The sequence below is a fragment of the Cannabis sativa genome, chromosome 2 (genome assembly GCF_029168945.1).
Source record: "Cannabis sativa cultivar Pink pepper isolate KNU-18-1 chromosome 2, ASM2916894v1, whole genome shotgun sequence".
Taxonomy (NCBI): domain Eukaryota; kingdom Viridiplantae; phylum Streptophyta; class Magnoliopsida; order Rosales; family Cannabaceae; genus Cannabis; species Cannabis sativa.
Window position 1 is genome coordinate 14680346 of NC_083602.1, and position 20127 is coordinate 14700472.

Genomic DNA, 20127 nt, shown 5'->3' on the forward strand with positions numbered 1-20127 from the left:
AACTAAATTTGTTGTAACTAAAAGATACAACCACATTTTATAAATCTATGACATTTGTATCTTGTTCATAGTGGTTTTGACAAGATCATTCTCTGCAAAGAGTTAATATGCCTATATCCACTGAAAGTATAATCCTCTCATTCGTAGATGGATGTACATTCAGGGGTGGATATGAGTTTTCGTTGTATTCTTAAAGCGATCACTCTAGATTTTACCTTATGCAAAAGAAATTTGAAATGTTTGAAAAATTTCATGAATTTTTAGCAATGGTAAGTGGTTAAAGATCTTGCGAACTGATAGGGGTGGAGAAAAAGTTAGCAGATATGCAGTTCAACGATCATTAATTTGATTTTGAATTATATCCAAACTTACCTCCCCAGAAATTCAAGTTGCATATTGATAATTAGTTACTAGTCGTTGCCTAAATCCTTCTATGGTAATATAATTTCAGAATGATGTAATGGTTGTATACTTAATGTAAATCATTACTAGATTCATGGATGACCTAATCGAAATCTAAAGAAAAGCTAGAACTGCTAACCCTGGTTTGCATGTTTGTTAGCTATTCTAAGTGATTAGGGGTGGACCATCCCATAGTCATTAGATAAGAAAGTGTTTGTTCAAACAAATACTACTTTTCTAAGAAAATGACTAAGTCTGAAAATAAAGTAGCAAATAAAGGAGATAATTTTTCTTGATTCCATAAGTGTTCTATCATCTTATTCGTTACAAGATGATCCCACTGCCTCTGTTGTCTTAACACAACCGAAGAGGTCAATACCATTTAATTTTCTTAGACATAGTTCACGGTACCTTGTCGTAGTGGGAGAGTTTCTAGGAACTCACTCTTCTTATGACTTGGAAGACACTAGTGATTAAAATCCATTGTGAGTTTAAACAAGTAATGGATTGTCAAGATAAGAAACTAAGAAGAAAGCCAATAGAACTATGGTTTGATCCATTCACATGGAGTAACCTAAAGTTTTCTGTTACAAGGACATGAAAGGAAATTTTCGTTAATAAGTCTATTCAATGGACTTAACAAAACTTCCTGTTCCTAGTATTATAGGTTTGAGTTTATCTAAACCTATGGCTTGTGGTATACCTGGTAATTACTTACTCTAATGCAAGCATAAGATGCTGAAGCATTTTCTTTCCAATGGCAATCTATAGAAGCTTCACAACTTCTTAGACATAGATTTTATTTATCTAAGGAAAAGTCTCAACTATTCCAGAGAAGATAAAGCCATGAAGGAATTTCTTAAATCAACAGTGAGAGGTCTCAGATATGCTTTAGTATGCCTTAGACCAGACACCTGCTGTTGAGTGGGAGTAATGAGTAAGTATCAGATTAAATCAGGGAGAGGAACATTGGAAGACAATCAAGTAAATCTTAAGATTAAGAAGAGGAACTATATGTTAGTCAATAAGGGTGGTTTTGAAACTCTTAGACTACACCACATCAGATTTCGAGACTTCCCTGTGTGCTAGAAAGTCTGCTGATAAGATGGTGATTACTTTGGGAGTGGAGTAGTGATTTTAGAGAAGTGTAAAAACCTATCTGAAATCTCTTAGTCTACCAGAGAGAGACTGAATGTTAAAGTTGCAGGAAAGGTACTTATTCAGTCTAAGGAAAGTTCTATACATTTGTGGCACCGTTCCAACTTGCCTTAACTACTAGTGTTACATCCTGAATAACCAAGAAGTAGTTGCCAAAAGTATAGAATCCAGTATCCCAAGAGAGTAGACATATAGAGAGGAATTTCACATTATCAAGGATTTTGTGATTAAGGAAGAGTAATGGTGGAGAAGAGGTTGTGTTTAATTCAACCTATCAGATCCTATTACGAGGAGTTTACTACTATTACACTTGATTTGTATATCAAGGTGTTAATGATTATTTGAAATGCACTTTTTGTTTTATATTAGAGCAAGTGGGAGTTTGTTGGGTTTTGTGCCCTAAATAAAACTCATTTCAATATAATCAGATTTACTTATTAATAAATATCAGAAATAACATTTTATGTTGCATGGTTCACGTGATTTATTTCATGATTATATGTATATAATGTATGAATTCTTTTTAAGTCCAAAACATATGAATTTGTTAAAGATTATAGTGTTGTTAGCACAGTTGAATATAATCTTAATTATATGTTCAAAAGTTTATTCCCTGATTTGTCAGAACACTGGATTTAGACTGACATGGTATAATCAGCGATAGGTATTCTTACACCTTGGAAAAGTGTTATGTCCTTTCCAGGACATTGGCAAAGTTTACCAGTATCGGATGTATGGAGTATACATCGGAAGGGACCGATATTGAACTTTGAGTAGATATATTAAAATTTACTATAATATCTATTTAATTCAATATTACCTGTTGATCCTAGATCAAATGATCTTAATCCTGATATGGTTGGGTTCAATCTCAAGAGTGTTACTCGTGTTCTTTGATTTGTTAGTTAAGCCTACTTTTGGGTCAGGGTGATACGTACATTTTGGGAACACGGTAGTGCAATTGAGTGGGAGCGCTAACATAAATATGGAATCTATAGCTTCTATCTGGCGAATAGAAAGTAAAGGATAATTTCCTTCGAGCTTAACCAAACGAAAATAAATGGTGGAGATCTCATTTCACTTAGCTGAAATATCATTTATACAGGGTTAAGTGTTTTAAGGATAAAATACATTGTAGGGTGTTACGATAATTTAATCCCTTTACAGTATAAATCATCTATATAGAGGATCATTGATCACATTAGGGTTATAACAATGGATAACTAATGACGTGTCTATATCATGGAACATATAGAGCGTTCTATATGACTGAGAGTGCAATTCTAAGTTCTAAGTGTGGATTCAATGAGGAATTAATAAGTTAGGGAATTTACTTGGTAAATTCGGTTCGACTTATTGGAAGCTCGGTTATATAGACCCATGGTCCCCATACTAGTTGAGACCATACTGCTTGTAAGACTCAGTTAATTGATTTTAATTAATCAATTATAATTCTAAAGTTAGACTATGTCTATTTTATGAATTTTCACTAAGCAAGGGCGAAATTGTAAAGAAAAGAGATTCTAGGTTTATTTATTGATTAAGAGACTTTATATGTCTAAATTAATAAATATATTAAATGACAATATTATTTAATAATTATTTTTAAGTTATTAAATAATTAGAATTGGCATTTAAATGCTTAAATTGGAAAATTGACATTTTTGAGAAAATGGGAATGGAAAATAACAAAATGGGAAAGTTGCAAAGTGAGGTCCAATCCCTTTGTATGGCCGCCCACTATGCACAAGAAATTACCATTTATAGTTTTTATTATTTTAATGCCATACAATTCTAACCTAAACCTAGAGGAAATTCTATAAATAGAAAGTGTTGGCTTCAGGAAATTTACAACTTCACATATTGTTTCCCTCAGAGAAAATGCCACACGCCCCTCTCTCTCTTTTCTTCTCTCTAAATTTCGAAACCTTTGAGTGATGAGTAGTGCCCACACACATCAAGTGGTACCTCAATCATAGTATGTAAGACTATAGAAATTCTGCATCAAAGAAGGAGAAAAGAAGATCCAGATTCAGATCTTGATTATGCTCTGCTACAGAAAGGAATCAAGGGCTAGAGATCTGAATGGAAGGAGTCATATTATTCCACTGCACCCACTGTAAGGTTTTCTTAAACTCTTATGTGTTTATTTCATTGTTTTAGAATTCATATTAGGATGTTAATCAAACATACTTGGTAGTAAATCTAGATCCTCGTAAAATAATTTCCAACAGTTTGAACATCCCATCAGAAGGAAGCTTGGTGTTATCCAATTCTTGATGGTGATCATCACGGTCGGGGGGAGCAAAGGCCTCTGAATTCCAATGGGAGCCACGTATTTGAACTTCCCTGTAATCTTACAAAAGATTAGAGACAAAAAGTTCCATATCTATAAAAGTTTGGGAAGGCTTGTTGAAGATAGCCTTGTTTCTTTGGTTCCATGCCATCCAACAGATGCCAGATAGAAGAGGAAGTTGATCCTTATGTAGAGTATCAAAAGTTCATAGTGAAAAATCCTTGATGTCATAATGACTATTTGTGGAGTAGAAGGAGTGAAGACTAGTGTGTTTCCATATGGACTTAGCTCTGGTACGCCCTAGAATGGCATGCGTAATCGTTTCATAATTTTTGGCCATTGCAAAGAGAGCAATAGGGGTGAGAGATAGATTTTTTATGGAAAAGATTGGTATTACAGGGTAACACATGATGGTAAGCTTTATTATTAAAATACTTGATTTTGGAAGGAATTTCATAGTCCAAATAGACTTCCATCAGGTTTTATAAGCTGCAGGGTTAGAGGAAGAGGGAGAGGGTGAAGAGACCAAGGATTTAGCTAGATGATACGCTGACTTAACAGTGAAAATTCTTGAGGGGTGACAATCCCAAATGAGAGTGTCCTCCATAGAGGAGCAAGTAGGAACCTTAAGGATATATTCCACATTATTAGTATCGAAGTAATCTTTAGGCGATCAACGTTCAAAGATCCATTGTCTAGAATGAAGTGTGAGACCAAAGAGTTATGAGAAGAGGTGCCATCTTTGAATTTGAGAGGCCCAACATTGATAACCTAGGAAGAGCCAATAACTGGAATGGAATTGTCATTTCACACTTTCTAGATGAGGCCTTTAAGGAGTAGATCTCTTTCCCACAAAATGCTTCTCCAAGTGGCTGAAGTACAGTGGCCTTTTGAGGCATGAAGGAAGTCATTATATTTTAAATACCTTACCTTAGCAGTTTGAACTAAAGGGAGGAGAGGTTGAGGAAGATCTTCCAAATGTGATTTGCAAACATAACCTAGTTATGATGTATAATAGATCTGAAACCAAACCTAAAAAAAAATAAAATAAGGGAATTACCCCATATACTATTTTTTTAACCTTTTTTTTTTTTTCAAATTTACGGTTTGAGTTTCTAAAGTGGTTGCAGCGCTAGTTGCAATAGGGATTTCTATACGATTTTTTGTTGTAATTTAGGTTGCAGCGCTAGTTGCAATAGGAGTTTCTATAAAATTTCGTAAAAATGTAAAAAAAAAACTAGTTTGAAGTATAAAAATAAAAAAGCCCCAAAAAAATATTATAGTTCACTTGATAAGCATAATTTAAACACATATTTTTCATATTTTACTTTTTGAGCTATTTTAAAAATATTGTTATGTGTAAATATGATCTTAATATTTTTTTTTTAAAACACATAACATTTAATATTTGTGGGATATGACACATTTTAGAATATCCCTAAAATACCCCCATTTACATTACCGCCTCCCCACTCTCTTCTTCTCTCTTTGTTATAAAAAAAAAAAAAATTAAAGTGGGCATCGAGCCCTACATCGGGCCCATCGGGCCAGTCCTATAAAATGAAAAAAAATTAAAAAAAATAAAGTGGGCATCTGACCATCGGGCCCTACATCGGGCCCATCGGACCAGTCCTATAAATAGAAAAAATTTAAAAAAAATTCAAAATGGGCATCTGACCATCGGGCCGACCATCGGGCCCTACATCGAGCCCATCGGGCCAGTCCTATAAATAGAAAAAAAAATTTTAAAAATCCAAAATGGGCATCAGACCATCGGGCCCTACATCGGCCCTACATCGGGCCATGCATCAGGCCTTCATCTTCAAGCTCATATCAAACCAGAAAATCAGATTTTGTTGCCCAGAAAGATCACAGACCCTAGATCTACTCCATCTAACCCTAGATCTAATCAAGAATGCACATATCCAACCTAAATCTATCAACTAACAACATTTTCACCATAATCAATAAGAAAAAAAAAATTAAAAAATCGAAAGGGGAAAGGCTCGTCGCGTGCTCAGTGGATGGGTTCCCTCCGTGGGGTGGTGGGTTCGGTGGGTTCTTCGTTCGAGTGGAGAATCGTGGTGGTGCAATTTCAAACGCGAGAGAGAGAGAGAGAGAGAGAGAGAGAGAGAGAGAGAGAGAGAGAGAGAGAGAGAGAGAGAGAGAGAGAGAGAGAGAGAGAGAGAGAGAGAGAGAGAGAGAGAGAGAGAGAGAGAGAGAGAGAGAGAGTTTAGAAATGAGGGGGGTAAAATTGGATTTAAGTAAAAGTTATCCCATTTTACAAATTATGTATAGTTTTAGATTAGGATACCAATTTTAATCCCTAATATGCATATAATTTCAAATTTCCCATATGATAAAGCAAACTCAATATTCTTTCACTTTGCAAAAAAAAAAAAAAAAACTCAATATTCTTTCCTTAAAAATTTCCAAATCATAATTATTATTTTATTACAAAATATTTTTAATATTGGAAACTTTTTAGATACATTTTAAACAGAGATAAAATTTGTGGAAATATTTATGTGGAAATTTATTTCTTGTTTAAGGTATGGAAAGGTCACACTAAACCAAATTGATTTTGATTGACAAGTGTATGGAAAGGTCACACTAAACCAAACTCCTTTTACTTAAAAAAAAAAAAAAAAAAAACAAAAACAAAAATCACAAAAAAGCTGTGACAAATTAACGTCACAGCCAATATACGTCATCAATATTCTAAATAAATCTTTTATTCTTTATTAATTAATATTTTCTAATTTCTTTTTTTTCTTCAAAAGTTTTTGAAACTAAATTCTCAGCATTATTTTTGAGTTATCCGTTCTGGTTTAGATAAAACACGCGGGCCCCACGCAACAACACGATAGTAAAATGACTAAACTACCACTAACTTTTCGTTTCTCTTCTCCCGACACGCCACCATATCCGTACTATTAATTTCAGAAGGTTAAAATCGTCAAATAGAAAAATCTGCGCCCGAGGAGGGGCATAGTTGATCCGCATAACCATATTTTTGCGAAGCAGCGAAATTTGTGTGCGTGCGCTTGGGTCACCGTGACTGTCATTGTCTGTGACCGTGAGCGTAGACATAAATAAATTAGTACTACCTATAATAATAAATAAATAAATAATAATAAAAAAGAAGAGGTGGAGTTTACATAGAAATAACCGTAGCAATTAATGCGGTTACTTTATTGAGCTTATTAAATCTTGGCCGTTGATCAGAGGGTAAATGGTTTTTAGACTTTACGAACTGTAGAGTGTGATACTTGAGGGGTTTCACAGCACTTAAAACGGGGACACACGGAAGGGACTACATAGCTCCACTGTTATCACTCTCTCTCACTCACTCTTCAATTTTCTTTTCTGAGAGAGAAAATTAGCTATAGAGAGAGAAACAGAGATCGCTTCAAGTTTCTAGGGTTTCTTCCTTCGCTTCTCTTCTGTGTTTCAGGTATACAATCTCGTTTTTCTCTTTTCTCTTATGGATTTTTTAATTTTTAGGGTCAACTGTTCAATGTGGTTCGTTTTTGGGTTGTTTTCAGCTTCGTTTTTTCTGTACTTTTTTTATACTTGCCTTTCTCAGGTCCAGTGAGAATAGTTTTGTTTTCTCTGCAATTGTTCTCTTTGATTTTTTTTTTTTTCAGTTTTTTTGGTAGTTGGGTTTTGTTCCCTTTTGGTTTGGATTCTATTTTATTTATTTTTTATTATTTTGCTTTTGATTGATGGCACATTGCTTTTGCGTTTGACTTTTACTGGTTTTATTTTGGGGCATTGGCTTTGACGGAGCGTGTTTTCTCTGTTGTTCATCACGTTTTTGTGTTTTGTGATTGGTGGTTACCAGAATCCCAGAACTGTTGCTCTCCCTCGTTAAGGGTTTTTCCCTATTTCGTTAATTTTATATTGTGGGTTTTTTTCTGCGTTATTTATCTGCTTTACTCTGGTAACTCACACTTTTTGGAGAGATTTCTTTTGGATTTTTTTAAGGTAAATATACTTCGAGCGTGTGTTTGCTACTTTGCATGTAAATATTTTCTTCCCGTTTTCATTTATCATTTTGATATGTTACTTGGGTTTTAGTTTCTGTTAGATGGCTGTGGTTGTTATGGGTCTGAGATGAGAGTATTTTTCATTACGTACTTTTTATCATCATTTTTTCTTTAAGGGTTTTGGTCTTCGCATGCTTATTTTGGTGTAAGTATATTGTTTCTTTTACTTCTGTAGTTGATTTTATGTGGAAGTTTTATGTATATCATTTTGTAAATTGCATGTGTAGTGTAGAATCGAGTTTACTTCTTTCGTCCGAAAATCCTGCCTCGTGCTAGGTAGATTTGTTTCGAGTGTTTTTGTCCGTACTGGTTATTTTCTACATGTATGGTGTACTATATGTGATTGGTTTGGTGTGATTTATAATTGTTACTTGGTCATAATTTTTGGTTATTCCTTATTTTTCCTTGCTGTCTTGGAATTTTGTTCTTCAGTTTTTCATTTTGCATGTTTGTTGGTTCTTAGTTTTTTTTTTCTTCCTTTTTGTCTTCGTTGAACTTCTGCCTTTTTTCTGAATCTGGCTTGCATGTTTATTTTTGTGCTTTGTGCACAGGAAATGGGATCTTCCGATGATGGAAACGGAACAGAGGAGGCATTGCCTCCTCCACCTCCTGTTATTCCACCAGACATTGTTCCAATCAAGGCTGAGTCAGAACAGGCTATTGAGCCAGTTAAGAAGAAACCTGCCCGTCTTCCAATGGCCAGACGCAATCTTGGAACTAAGGGGCAAAAGATACCGCTGTTAACCAATCATTTCAAAGTGAAAGTCAGTAATCTGCAGGATCAATTTTTTCATTATAGTGTAAGTTTATCTTTCTTTTGTAGATTTGAGCCAGTTTGTTTATCATTCTGTTTATGTACTGTAGACAATTTTGACTGATTTATGAATGGAATGAGTAGGTTGCCCTGTTTTACGAAGATGGCCGCCCTGTTGACGCTAAGGGTGTTGGGCGGAAAGTCATAGACAGGCTCCATGAAACCTATAAGTCTGATTTAGGCGGAAAGAACTTTGCTTATGATGGTGAGAAGAGTCTGTTCACTGTTGGGCCTCTTCCTGGAAATAAACTTGAATTCACTGTTGTACTTGATGATGTATCATCCGACAGGTAGCCTTGCTCTTTTCAACTTATTTGGAGCTTATTTTCTTCTGTTTATTAGTTCCTTTTATAAAGGATTCATGTAAAAAATTTATGGTTCAGAGTAAATGGTAGTCAGAGCCCTAATGCTGAGGGTGACAGAAAGAGATTGAGGCGCCAATTCCATTCCAAAACATTTAAAGTGGAAATTAGCTTTGCTGCTAAAATTCCCATGCAGGCTATTGCTAGTGCTCTGCGTGGTCAAGAAACTGAAAACTCTCAGGAAGCTCTAAGGGTTCTGGATATAATTTTAAGACAACATGCATCTAGGCAGTAAGTGAAATATGTTGTTTTTCCATTTTGTAAGGAGCTTTCTGTAGTTTGGTGTGATATTTGATCCATTAATTTATGACATTTAACATAAGTGAGTTGTTCCAGGGGATGTCTACTTGTTCGCCAATCTTTTTTTCATAATGATCCAAAAAATTTCGTTGATGTTGGTCAAGGAGTTCTTGGGTGCAGAGGATTTCATTCCAGTTTTAGGACAGCCCAGGAAGGATTGTCTTTAAACATAGGTTCATCTTTACTTTTTCTTTTATGATCTTTGAAAAGTTGCTTTTCTTTTTATGGTTTGCTCACATTTATCTCTCATCTCTATTTAGATGTGTCTACAACGATGATCATACAACCTGGGCCAGTTGTAGATTTTTTAATTTCTAATCAAAATGTGAATGATCCTTATAGGATTGATTGGGCCAAGGTAATCAACATTTGTATATTTAGTGTGTTTGTATTATTTTTTTTTTGCTCATCTTGTCTTTGAAAACAGGCTAAACGGACACTCAAAAATTTGAGGATCAAAGTTGAGCCCTCTAATACTGAATACAAGATTACTGGTCTGAGCGAGAAGCCATGCAGAGAACAAACGTATGATTTTTTTTTTTAATCACGCTTTCATTTGTTTTATTGTGTCTTTCTGCTTTTGTGCTTCATTTTATCAAGTTTATTGTCCCCTCTTTTATTTTTTTTTGTTGGATGTAATTGACATGCTTGATTGTTATCAGATTTTCATTGAAGCAGAGAGGAGGGGGTGATGACAGTGAACCAGTAGAAATGACTGTCTATGATTATTTTGTAAATCAACGTAATATAAATTTGCAGTACTCTGGAGATCTGCCTTGCATTAATGTTGGGAAACCTAAACGTCCAACATTTTTCCCTGTTGAGGTTACTTGAGAATGCTCTAGCTGTTGTTAAATATTGTTTTTTTTTTCGGTGTTAACATTATTATATCATTCTAACAGAGTGTCTGTTTGTGTTTGCTAGCTCTGCACGTTGGTTTCATTGCAGCGTTACACGAAATCTTTGTCCACATTTCAAAGATCCTCACTGGTTGAGAAATCTAGACAGAAGCCTCATGAGAGGATGCAAGTCTTGTCTAGTGTAAGTCTATTCTATAAGTCTTATTTTCAAAAAGACATGCAAGATTTTATTCTAAGTTTCTTGTGTCAATCATTATTATCTTCAAGACATGCTAGATTTGTCTCAAGTTTTTTGTACTTGGTTCCAGGCTCTCAAGCGCAGTGATTATGATGCTGAACCTATGTTGCGCACTTGTGGTGTTTCTATTAATAGTAGTTTCACTCAGGTGGAAGGCCGTGTTCTGCCTGCTCCGAAGGTCTATATACATATATATATATTTATATTGATTTCTTGGTCAAGTAATCTATAGTTGTTAGCATGAGCTCTTGTTACTAATAGCTAATTATGTTGTGACTTGTGCCTTTAATTTGTATTTTCTCCTCACAGTTGAAAGCTGGTAATGGGGAGGACTTCTTTCCCCGAAATGGTAAATGGAATTTCAACAACAAGGTGGGCTGTTGAAATGAGGAATTTTATGTTTGTTTTATATTTAAATTTGGTTTATGTATTACTTCTAACAAATGAGGAATTTTATGTTTGTTTTATATTTAAATTTGCAGAAATTAGCACAGCCAACGAAGATAGACAAGTGGGCTGTTGTTAACTTCAATGCACGATGTGACATTGATAACCTTGTGCAAACACTGATAAAATGTGGAGAGATGAAGGGAATTGTAAGTTGGTTTTCTTACAGTGTTTTAAGAATTTCTGAGCTGGTGGTGGCAATTAAGTAATTGATTATCGTTGTTGGATTTATTTTTGACAGTTGATGAAACCTCCTTTTGAAGTGTTTCAAGAGGGTGGACAGTTCAGGCGTGCCCCACCTGTGGTTCGCGTGGAGAAAATGTTTGATGAGATACAGTCAAAACTTCCTGGGGCTCCAGATTTTCTCCTTTGTTTGCTTCCAGAGAGGAAAAATTGTGATCTTTATGGTTAGATTATTGTTCTCTTGAGTTCTTTATTTTATATTTAATTTGCAAGGATTATTGTTTTCCCCATTTTGAATGTTACTGATGTTTGTTTTTTAATGAACTCCCAGGCCCATGGAAAAAGAAGAACCTTTCAGAGTTTGGAATTGTGACTCAATGCATTGCTCCCCAAAGGGTCAATGATCAATACATTACAAATGTTCTATTAAAGATTAATGCAAAGGTATTTGTTGATTAACACTATTTATTCCTTTAATATCTTTGGTTTTGGTTATGATGCTTTTCCATGCTCTCAATCCTTGCAGCTAGGTGGGTTGAACTCATTTTTAGCTGTTGAACGTAATTCAATGATCCCAGTGGTCTCCAAAAGTCCCACTCTCATCCTTGGGATGGATGTTTCACATGGATCTCCAGGGCAGTCTGACATACCATCAATTGCAGCGGTAATGTTGATTTGATTGTGTAGTGCAACTGTTCAATTCTGTAGCTTATTAAGACTTGTCAGAGAAAGTGCTAGTTTTCAGATGCTGATACTTTGATGACCTCTTTATTGACAGGTTGTTAGTTCTAGAAATTGGCCCTCAATTTCACGTTACAGGGCTTCTGTTCGTACCCAGTCACCTAAGGTGGAAATGATCGATTCATTATTTAAGCCAGCTGGTAAAGATGATGAAGGCATCATAAGGTAGTAGCATGTCTATATAGATTTACTTCTTGTGTTATCCCCCTCTCTGAGAGACATTGCCTATATGTATAATCTATTCATTTGGTATGCAAACCTAACTGATTAATGAATGAAAGTCTATTAAATATGTTTGAATGAAAATTGACTTTTTCTTTCTTTATTGAGCTTCATGCTGGCTCTATCTCTTTATTTTTTGTTATATTATTTAATACTGTCTTTGTGATACACTTTCCTTCATTTTCAGGGAGCTTTTAGTTGACTTCTTTACGAGTTCAGCTAAACGAAAGCCTGATCAGATCATCATTTTTAGGTATTGTATTTATTATTATGAATAGAATTGTATCACTACAATATACTTTTAAATTGAAGCAATTTCCATTGAACAGAGGTTAATTAATCTTCATTAAAATTAGCTGAATTAAGGTATTTATATATTATGCCAAATGATAAAAATGATAACTTAAAGATCCAAGCAGGGGTACAGTTCAATTAGCTTTATTATCATTTTTAAATTTTGGTCTGGAACTGGATCCAAGATTTGCTTTTAGTTGATAGTATGATTTTTTGTTTTAAGAAACTTGTTGTAAATTCACTATTCATTCTCTTATACAGACTTGTCTACCTATGTTTACTCATGTATGCAGTCCTTCTGAAATGATTTGCTAATGGCTTTTTGTGAATTGAATTAGGGATGGGGTCAGTGAATCGCAGTTCAATCAAGTTTTGAACATCGAACTGGATCAAATCATTGAGGTATCTAGTTCTGTGCCTTTTTCCAGCAAGTTACGTGCTCAACTTTGAAATTATGTTGACTTCTAATGCTCTTGCAGGCGTGCAAGTTTCTTGATGATACTTGGAATCCCAAGTTTGTGGTTATCATTGCTCAGAAAAATCATCATACAAAGTTTTTCCAGCAGTCGACTCCAGACAATGTTCCACCTGGTAAACCATATCTTTTATTTTCACCTTCATGATGCTAATAAACCATATCTTCTCTTTTTATTCAAATAACAATTCTTCTCACCTTTTTTTTTTCTTCAGGTACCATTATTGACAACAAGATTTGTCATCCAAAGAACAATGACTTTTACCTCTGTGCTCATGCTGGCATGATTGTAAGTGGATTGTGGATAAATTTTTTTTTTCATGTTTCGTTGTTGATATTAAGTTCCAACCTGCTTAATCATAGGATTTATTTTATCAAAAGGATTCATATCTAAAATGGCTTTATATGTAATAATATACTAATCTTCTTGCTTCGTTGTCTTGTTAGATTGACTTATTTAATTGTTTTTCTGAAAAGGGTACTACAAGGCCCACTCATTATCATGTTCTGTTAGATGAAGTGGGTTTTTCAGCTGATGATCTACAAGAGCTCGTACATTCTCTATCATATGTGTAAGTCAATATTCTCCAGGATAGCTTATCGTTAACTAATTTGGCTGGCATTAAACTCGATACTGAATTATATTTCTCATTCTTGCAGTTACCAGAGGAGTACAACTGCCATTTCTGTAGGTAAGGTTTTTGAGGTTTTTGTGGTCCTGTTTATAATTACTCAAAATAGGTGTAGCTTGCTCTGACGTTTTTGCTTCCACAAATAATGTGACCATATGACAAGGACCATTACACCAGATTTGTCTCCCACCTTTCTATCCATTTGAAAAGTTTAATTTATTTTTTCCTTTTGCAGTTGCCCCTATTTGTTATGCACACTTGGCGGCTGCACAGGTTGGTCAGTTTATGAAGTTTGAGGACAGTTCCGAGACGTCATCTAGCCACGGTGGGCTGTCCTCAGCTGGAGTTCCACCTGTTCCTCAACTCCCTAGGTTGAAGGAAAATGTCTCCAATTCCATGTTCTTTTGTTGAAGCTTCCAAATCCTAATCTTTTATGTAATTAGTTTCGTTTTTTTGTTGTGGTCCTTCCTATGGGAACCTCTGCATGTCTGAACTTGAAGACCTTACCTTTGGTGTTTTGTTAATTTTGTGGTTGGTCTCTTGTTTAGGACTAGTGATATGCAGACTAGGTAATTACTGTTTGGTGTGTTAAGTTTAGTGCTTTGATATTTTATCTATGTTAAGCATGTAGTAGTGCCAACCTTGGAATTTTACCGTGGCTCTATATCTGTTAGGTCCATGTTTTTAGTATAGCCTGTTTTGATGGCTGTGCTGTGTTTTGATGGAGCCTGGTTTTATGGCAGCTGTTGTGTTGGATTTTCATGAAACGTATTTTAATGACTAAGTTTCTTCATGGAAAAAGGATTTAAAGTATTACATTCTATTTTCTCTATTCTTCTTTTATAATGTAAATCGAATGGGTTTTGCTTAAACATCCAGCTGTTATTTCTGCCTAACTACCTATCCAACTATTAATTTCCAAATTACTTCCCAGTAGATACTTTTTTGTTTACAAGGAGAATTTTAAACTATTCATTTAGCGAAATTGTTCTGATTAGTATCAACCAGACTGTACAAAGCAGTAAAAGGGAAACTTGCAGTTAAAATGGATTGTATGATAAAAACTTACATTTTGGGGTAAAATCTAACGGTAATCAGTTTTGGGAATACTCTTTCTAGTGTTTGTTGTGCTTTAATTTAGTTACGTAATGTATTGTAGTTTAGGCACCATTATTACTGGATTGTGTTGAAGTTTATGATACAATAAATCTCTGGGGTTATAGACTATCGCTGCATGCATGCATCCAATATATAACAAAATGATTCATATTAGTTTGATTTTTAATATTTACTTTTATATTGTCACGACAAAATTTTCATTTTTACCGTTCATGCTTTTTTTTTCTTACACTGTAAAGACGGAATAAAAAACGAGACTTCCATTTTTTCACACTCAAAGACAGAACTACTATAACAACACTAAAATGGTCAGAAAATAATCATTAATTTCAACGAGATGAAACATAAACATTAAACCCATTTAATTTTGTGGTACATTTATTGGAAAAAAGACTATTAATTTAGTTAAAAAAAATATGCGTTAACAGTAGTCGAATAGTATGACTCATTCCAATCAGATCTCTAACCCTTGATCCTTTATGTTTTAGAGTATGATCAAGATCTAGACCTAAATCTCCTTCAGTTAACAGTTTGAACTACACAATCTTCCTCACTATGTTAAGTATTGCTTTAACATGTGTGGGCATATTCTCAAACTAAAGAGCACAAATTTCTATGAAGAAATCTCAAGAGAAATTCGAAAATAATGATAGAAAGTAATAGATTTCTTTTTTATTCGATTTGTCAGATAAGAGAGAGTCTATAGTCATTGTCTGAATCAAAGGTCATTATATTCTATTTATATGGAGATGGTTAGGTTTAGAATTAAATAGAATTAAAAAAAAAAAAAAATTGGCTTTCTTAATCCTTAAGTGGTCGAATCTAATGTGAGCCCTACAGGATTTCAATTTTGTCAATTTATTTAAGAACTTATTTTTTTTCTTCACAAATACCATATTTTAATTCTAACCATATAAATATCAAATTAATATATTTAATAATTATAATTAATTATAAAAAAAATTGTCATTTAACTTATTTATTAATTAGACCTTACAAAGTAAAGCCAATCTGTTATACAACAGCAAGCTGCCCCAAACTTAGTTTGAATTCAGCGAGAGTGTCTGGTGCACTTTAAACATATCGAAGCATAGATTCATTTTTTGGCAAGCGATCAATGTCCAACTGTTAACTCGGGATAAATTCGCTCAATTTCAGATAGCCCTTGAAAGCAGTCACTGTCCCGTGTGTGGTCCAGCAGCTGAGACTAACTATCACCTATTTTTTGACTGCTGCCTTTCTCAACAAGTCCTCGATCATGTATGTAACTGGCTGGGGACAAGAAGATGGCCAACTGATTTTCAAAGATGGAAAAGTTGGCTTTTACATAATAGGAAGGAAAAATGGCATAAAGTTCATCCGACGATTCTGGCAGCTATGATATACAACTTATGGATCAATAGGAACAACTGCATCTTCAACAACTACTCGAGTACATCTTCCAAAATTGTACAGGATATTAAAAATATAGTGTATTATAGATTACAAATTGCTAAAAAAAGGAACCTAAAAAATCATGAGAAGAGATATATAGAGAAAATATATTATAATTAGCTTGTGTTTGGCCGAGTTGTCTGTTGTGGTTGTTGTGTAATTGCTTGTGATTAATGAAGTTCCTTCCTTCTTGATAAAAAAACATTACACTTTACAAAGTCTCTTAATTAATAAACAAACCCTAAATTCTCTTTGCTTCTCAATTGTACCCTTCCGTGGTAAAATTCACAAACAAGACATAGTCTTATTCATAATTCTAATTGATTAATTAAAATAAATTGATTGAGACTACAAAACAACATTATCCCAGTTAGTGAGGGAATCATGGGCCTATGTAACCAAGCTCCCAATAAGTAGATCCAAAATTTACCAAGTAAATTTCCTAACTTATTAATTCCTCATGACTCAACTATAGATTTAGAATTGCACTCCTGATTACATAGAACGCTCTATATACTAAATATAGATACGCTATGAATAATCTATTGTTTCAATCTAAATAATCTAAAATTCTCTATAGATGATCTACATCAAGTAGGGACAAATTTACCGTTGTACCTTCAATGTATTTTATCCTTAAAATACTAAGCTACTTGTAAATGATATTTCAGTTAACTAATATAATTACTGAAATGAGCACTCTATCATTTATCGTGTTAAGCCAAGCTCGAAGAAAATTATCATTTCACTTCTGTTGACCGAGGTTTTCGGCAACTATTAAAATATAATTATAATAGGAGCTGTAAGAAAGTGAGATGAAGACTTTTTACGTGGTTGGGGCGTTAATGAGCCTTAGTCCACGAGCCACTGCTATTAATGGATGTATTTAATACAGATTCTACACTTGAGAGAATGTTTTTCTCTTAAATACAGAGAATGTTCTTGGTGAGTTTTTTCTCTTCCTGCTCTTTTGCAACCAAGATTCTCGACCCCATTAAATGAGCTTTGAGGGGGTATTTATAGTGTTTTGGTGGGGTAATCCCTAGAATTGTTCTTACACATGTGTCTGTAAGTATCCATAAAGTTGGGCATTTCCGATGAATATACCATGGGTGATGCATGGTCAAATCCCTAGGTGCTGTAGGGTTTTTATGGAGAATGTCCTTTTTGTCTTGTGATTGACGTGACTCTTCGCAGAGTAGCCGTCGCTAGACTTAAATGATCATTCTTGTAGCGGCTGCTTGTTCGGGGGTTGTCTTGGTCAGACTTTATTGCGTGTTACAGTCCCAACACGCTTCCTCCCATGCAGCATTAAATGCGACTTGATTTCTCGGGAGAGACCTGACACATCCCGGAGAGCCTTCATGCTATACTAGCTTCCTGGAATACCTTGTACTCCGGGTGTCTCCTCCGGGACCCATGCTAATAGCGCTTCCTGGTGGCATAAAAAGACTTAGCAAATCTTTCCAAGTTATCTGATCCACGTGTCCCCTCTCGACTGGTCCACGTATTTTGGGCGAATTTTGGAGCAACATTTACCCCCCAAGCCTTGTTTACTTAGTAAAAATAAACCAAGGCTTGTTCGAGTGTCTCCGGTTGACCCCTCGTTTCCCTAGCTCGAGCCTCGAGCGCGTGGGGGCAAATTAAATGATGTCATTTAATGCAGCGATATGCTTTTTGCAGGAATGTTTCCAGCCGCCTCCTCGGTCTTCTGATACGACTTGGGGGCGCGTGGAGATGTGTCTGATAATGGCGTTAAATGCAGCGATTCACTTTTGCAGAGGTCGATTCGTTTCACGCCCCATGATTGATGCAGCGCATTGATGGTGTCAGACGGATACTCAAACGTTTCCACCGCCTTAATGGTAAATTGATCTGGTCCATTGATCTTTGGAAATTCGAATCGTGCGTTTCCCCCACCGTGCGATTGGTAGGTGAAGACGCCTGTTCCTCATGCAATTTTGCCTATAAAAGCCACCACTTTTCCTTCATTTCGGTTACTTTCCATTCCTTGCCATTTCTGCTCGAATTTCCTAGAGAGAAAATTTCTCGAAGTAGCACGAACTATCTTAATACTCAGACACTTCATTTAATTTTCCAGTGTTTGATTTTGCCAGTGCTTCTCAACTCTCACTCAACCACCTTTCAGTTCCTCCAGTTCAACGATCGACTGTAAGTTTCTTGCATCCTTAGATAATAACATGCTTATATTTACTTCGTTCGTTTTCTGGGTTCGCACTTAGAGGCTTCTGGGTGTGTGAGTGTTTAAGTTCTTCGAGTTCTTTTTTTTTTTTTTTTTTTTTTTTTTTATGTTTACTGCATTAGTTGTAGAATCGCCATTTATCATGCCCCTGTTGTAGTTATACAGTTCTGTTTGAAGAGGGCCATGTGTTCTTCGTTTAACAGTTGCTTAGGGCATAGGATGGCTTTTCTCTCCTTTTTTTTTTCTTTTTGCGAAACCACTTTCTGCGATTTCACTGCACCCGACACTTGTTGAGGGATTCTCTCCAGAGTTTCCCAGGTGACACGTGTCCGGAGGGCCTCTTTCCGGCGGTTAGGGGACCCCCACTCCCTTTTCTTGATTTAGGGTTTGGTATGGGACCTAGCTTCTTTGGGTTTTTCTTTTTCCCTTTTGTTTTTCTCGGTAACATAAAATGTACGCACGGCTCGAAATCTTCGAAGAAGAAAGGGAAAAGCATGGCCACCCTGGAGGAGGTTTCTCTGGGACCCGTTGCCCAGGAGGGGTACAAGTCCCGTGCAACTGGTTGGGAAGCGGCCGAGCTTCGATCGACCCTGACTTGTCCTCACCAGCTGGAGAACATTATTAATGTGGCTGGGATCAAACCCTCCACCTCGGGGACCTTCCACCGGCCTCCTCGTGACTCGGAGACGCCTAACCACAACTATGAGGGCTTCGGGGCTTGGAGTCAGACCCATTTGATGACCGGTGCCATGCTCCCGCTCCAAGATTACTTTGTGAATTTTCTTGTATTTGTCGGCCTTGCGCCATACCAACTTATTCCTCAAGCTTACCGCCTGCTCTCAGGCTTATTCATTTTTTACACCGCCCGTGGGCCGAGGGTCTCCCGGCCGGCGGAAATTTTATATTTTTATGAACTTGTATCCGTCCCCAAGAAAGGGGACAAACTTAAGGATGGTTTTTATGGGTTCGGATCCACCCTGCTAACGAGGGGGTGGTTCCATATAATAGGCAGAACTCATGTTAAGGAGTACCGCCACCGCTTTTTCTTCTCGTCCGGGTTCAGGGCCGTGGACCACCCGGAGCTTCTCACGGAGTGGGTGCGGATCCCACCTTACCAGCGGACGCTTCCCACTCAGGCTTTCCTTCGAAGGGCCCAAGCCTTCGCCTCCTACGACCATGCCGATCTTGATGTCGGGGGCCTGGTCACCACGGAGAATTGTAGGAAGGCCAAACTTATCCTTTCTCATCAATCCGTGGATGACTCCAACCTCTCACGGGTCATCTGCCCCAATGTGAGGGCGCCGGTTGCGGAGAAGGCCTTCCGGGATGAGCTCATTGCTACGGCAGAGAAGAAGTACCAAGATTATCTCTACCGGAAGGCCCAGGAGAAGGCGTATTCTAAGGCCCGTGCTACCTGCGGGAGAGGGCTTCGCGTGGGGAGTCCGGTGGTGCGAAGGAGCCAAGCCATTGGCGGGAAGTCCGAGGCTAAATTTTTTGACAAGATACTTCGAAGAGAGTGGGGGCCCTTCCGCCGGGAGGCCCCTTCGTCTTGAAGGTTCTTCTGAGACTCAGACGTCCCGGCCTCAGCCTTCACCCCCGAACCAAACTCGGGTGCTCCCGTGCTAGCACTTAGGTGCCGGTGGTAAGTCTCCCTTGATAATTCGCTATGTTCCTTCCGTTGATGAATATACCAGTCATAGGCCCATAGGGTTCGACGAGCGTCTCCGTAGGTTTAAGATGCCGTCGACCCGGTGGGGGGGATCATTTGAAGGAATTTTATTTTACGAACTTAGGAGATTACCTAGGTCGAGTCCGGATGGGCTCCGCCCTCCGAACCTATTCCCTTAGGTCCGTCGGCTTACATAGCGTCCGGTGGTTTCGGCCCTCGGACGGTT

General features: G+C 36.6%; 1 protein-coding gene across 1 annotated transcript; it reads left to right on the forward strand.

The window, feature by feature from the left end:
- The first annotated feature begins 6886 nt into the window (after positions 1-6886).
- LOC115720819 (protein argonaute 4) lies at positions 6887-14277 on the forward strand. Its single transcript, XM_030649994.2, has 23 exons — positions 6887-7313; positions 8460-8708; positions 8807-9012; positions 9106-9315; positions 9421-9557; positions 9645-9742; positions 9812-9909; positions 10047-10209; positions 10309-10425; positions 10553-10660; positions 10792-10854; positions 10965-11078; positions 11171-11336; positions 11444-11556; positions 11639-11776; positions 11891-12018; positions 12263-12328; positions 12708-12771; positions 12849-12960; positions 13060-13133; positions 13322-13416; positions 13505-13536; positions 13712-14277. The coding sequence occupies exons 2-23, from the start codon at positions 8463-8465 to the stop codon at positions 13885-13887; spliced, it is 2724 nt and encodes a 907-aa protein (XP_030505854.1). The 5' UTR covers positions 6887-7313; positions 8460-8462; the 3' UTR covers positions 13888-14277.
- The last annotated feature ends 5850 nt before the right edge of the window (positions 14278-20127 follow it).